The 3,389-nt window shown below is 36.0% G+C and overlaps 1 protein-coding gene across 4 annotated transcripts in view; it reads left to right on the top strand.

Moving 5' to 3' along the window:
- Positions 1-392: 392 nt before the first annotated feature.
- sec24a (SEC24 homolog A, COPII coat complex component) overlaps positions 393-3,389 on the top strand; it is a 68,822-nt gene continuing 65,825 nt past the window's right edge. For all 4 annotated transcript variants that reach the window (XM_039776294.1, XM_039776296.1, XM_039776295.1 and 1 more), the window contains exon 1: positions 393-714. In XM_039776294.1, coding sequence (XP_039632228.1) covers positions 654-714 — 61 coding nt within the window. In that variant the 5' untranslated portion in view covers positions 393-653. The remainder of the gene's footprint in view (positions 715-3,389) is intronic.

Here is a 3,389-nt window from a genome sequence, read left to right as displayed (position 1 = left end):
AAGCAGTGTTACTTGTGGACACGTTTTGATAATTTCTAGGTAGAGATCTATTTATTTAACAGGTCTTTGTATTTTACATTATCCACTTAGGTGTTTTCTCACGTTGACTAATCCAGATATAAGTACAGATGCGGTATTTGGCCAACTGATGTGCACTACCTGGTTCGATAAACCTCTAAAAAGACATACCAAAGTGAACGTCAAGCAGAGATAAACAGTTTGAACGGTACAAAAGTGAAAGTGTATTAACACCGTAGACTACATCAGAGACTCGCCATGAATCTTTAAGACAACTTCCTCCCGACCTCACTGCTTCAGCTACACCTGCGAACTCTACAGCCGAAGGAAGTGCCACGTGTACAGAGTGCGCATGCGCTACGTTTGTCGACTTCCTGCGCCAGGGCAGGAGGATTTGCGCGAGAGCTTTTCAGTGGCTGGGCCTACGACCCAAGAGCGGTCGGGGTAGGGCCGTCAACATGCCGCTTTAATACACCTTAAAACCTGCTTTGTGCTACTTGAGTTCTGGTAGCATTGTAATTTAACGGGCCGCACTTCGAAGCGGTCACTTATTTAAGGAGTATTTTTTTTTTCATTTTTTTTTTCAAAGTCCGGGATTGACGTGAAACCCGATCTTAGGGTGTCTCAGTTTCACGATGTCCGATACTGGGTTTAGTACGCAGAATGGTTCTGAAGGCGGGGAGCATTACACGAACGGTAAGCGGACACGTCTGTAACTTTATTGTATCTGTCCTGTCATTGTATATGTGTTACGGCGAATTGTGACGCGAGCTAGTATTTATTTGCTGAAAAGTGTGTATGTGTTTACTGAATATTGAAGGGTTAGTAGTTGTTGTATTGTGCCACCTATAAAGAAAAATAACATGGGGAAATTATTCAGAAATTGATTTATATAGTTTTATGAACCACTGTAGAAAAACTGTGGGCGAAGCGAGACAGCTGAGTTACAGATTTACTAGCACAACACTGGTTGAGCAACTCGACAAGTTGCGTGGTTTCGTCAAGTAATGATCACGGCTGTTAAACGTCATTACGAGACGAGGTAATTGCAGTGACAGATTTCACAGGAAAACTACTAGTTTCTTTCATTACAGGCCCTAAAAAGTTTACTTTAATTAGTGTCACAAATCTGTATAATGTTCGGTGTTTTAAAGAGTATTTCGTTATGTGTAAAAACGTGTTGACTGAAGTCATATGAGGGGTTAATTTGAGAAACGCCTTATTTATTCGCCATCGGATCTTAAAATTGGTAAATGAGATGTTTTATTGACTAAAGTGACCCAAACCTTCAGTTTACGATATTCATTTTGTTTTGGAATAAGTACTAAATACTTTGAATCACTTCCAAACATGCAATCTTGTGAATTTGTTCACAATCTTCTGAATTTGTTTAGTTTGAACCCTAATGTAGAATTTTAAAGATAATGTAGTTCTTAATGTGTAGTGTACAATTTATAATAAGTTGGGATATTTTTTTTGTTAATTTGAAATTTTATAACGGGTAGTATATTGTGCTGACTAGCGACTTGAAATTGAATCACAAGACTACTACTTCGCAATTCGCCCCTGACGTGCAGACTGAAAAAAGAGAAAAACAATGAGAACGTTTACGCATTGTCCTTAAATGTATATTGCATACAAAATGAGCTTGCATTAAAATATGAATATGAAACTGCTAGACTAAAATAAATAATACATTCATGTTCTTTCTACAGGTGAAATGACATTTCCAAAAAATAGTTTGTATGTAAGATGTACAGTATTGGCAATAATTACAAGTGCTACAGGTGGGCAGCAGGAACGTCAAATATAAATAAAAGATGGGACACGGGTTGAAAGGATTTAGGTGTTTATGTTGAAACAAAGTTTTCATTGTCTAAGCAATGTGCAGAAGCAATTAAAAATGTTAATAGTTTATATCACAAATTAAGGGACATTATCGCTGGTCGATGTACAGTAATGCATTAGTGAGGCCACATCTGGTGAATTTTGTGCAGTACTTGAAGCTGTGCAGAGGAGAGCAACTAGATGTTTCCCATGATAAAGTGATATTTTGTACTTGTGACAGACTTACAGAATTACATTTTTTCAAATGCAGGGGCGACTCCAGGACTTTAACATACTAAAAAGGCATTGATAAACTAGATCCTGCAGAAGGCTTTAAGCATATGGGTAAATCATATACTTAACACCAGTGGAAATTAAGATGAAGTGTGTCTAAGACTGAAGCCAGAAGCACTTCTTTAAGCAAACAGTTGCTGGAGTCTGGAACAAACTACCAAGACATTCAGCTGAAGCAGAAAGTTTAATAACCTTTAAGAAGTACCTGAATGAGATATTGGACCAGCTTAGCTATTGGCTAAGCAAACATGCTTGTTGGATTAAATGGTATCCTCTCTTTTGTTAATATTTTATGTTGCTTTATTAAGTCACTGTATATTCCTAATAACTTAGTATATCCTAAAAAAAATCCCCACTGATTCAAATTCCATTATTTATATACCTTGTTTGACAGGAGTATTTATAAGTCTTGCTTGAAGAAGGCTCTTATCTGCCTCAAAAGATTGCTTTTGTTTAGTTAGCCAATAAAATGTGTCATTTTGCCTGACTTCCCATTGCATCCATAATAGTCAACACAGTGCAACAACCATCTACTATAGATGATGAAAGTTTAAATCTGATATTGGCAGCAAAGAATCTACAAAGTGATTCTGTAGTCTTCTTTTCCTTATGTGTTCTTCAATACAAGATTGACAATCGTGGGATTCCACACACCCTCATCTTCTACTTTTTGTTTTGTTCCCTCACATTGTTTTGAAAAAGAGGAGATCTGGCCAGCCCTGGTAGATTGTAAGTCCATTACCTTATACATGCATTTTATTATAAGGGAAATTTTAAATGATAATATTGAAAATTCGTGTAAAAGAATGTTAAAAAGACAGCAGAGAATAGAAAAAGGAATCATGTTTTTTAAATCTGCTGGAATTATTTTAACATACAACAGAAGTGTTAGGTTGCAGATAAGTATATTCTATCCACCATAGCTTTTTAAAAAAGCTTTTTTTATTAAATGCCCAATGAGAGAACAATCAGCAGATTCAGTGTACTGTGCAAAATTAATTTAAACAAAAAAACATCTGGTTAAGGCAGTATTAAGATCTTTTTTAAGCTTTTGAAGTTGGCAAAGTTTAATTTTTCTTGTATCATTGCATGGGGCACTCTGTTAAATTTATCCTTTCAATAAAATAGTTATAAACAGGTTGGTCAGATCTGCAGAAGTTTCAAAATTATAAACAGATTATCACCAGTTTCCTTGGAGAATGTTATCCTAACAAATGGATTCAAACAGTGTTCAGACTTTTGCTGTCATG

The sequence above is a fragment of the Polypterus senegalus genome, chromosome 13, assembly GCF_016835505.1.
Source record: "Polypterus senegalus isolate Bchr_013 chromosome 13, ASM1683550v1, whole genome shotgun sequence".
NCBI lineage: Eukaryota > Metazoa > Chordata > Cladistia > Polypteriformes > Polypteridae > Polypterus > Polypterus senegalus.
Note: the sequence above shows the minus strand (reverse complement) of the source record. Positions and strands in the feature narration are given on the sequence as shown.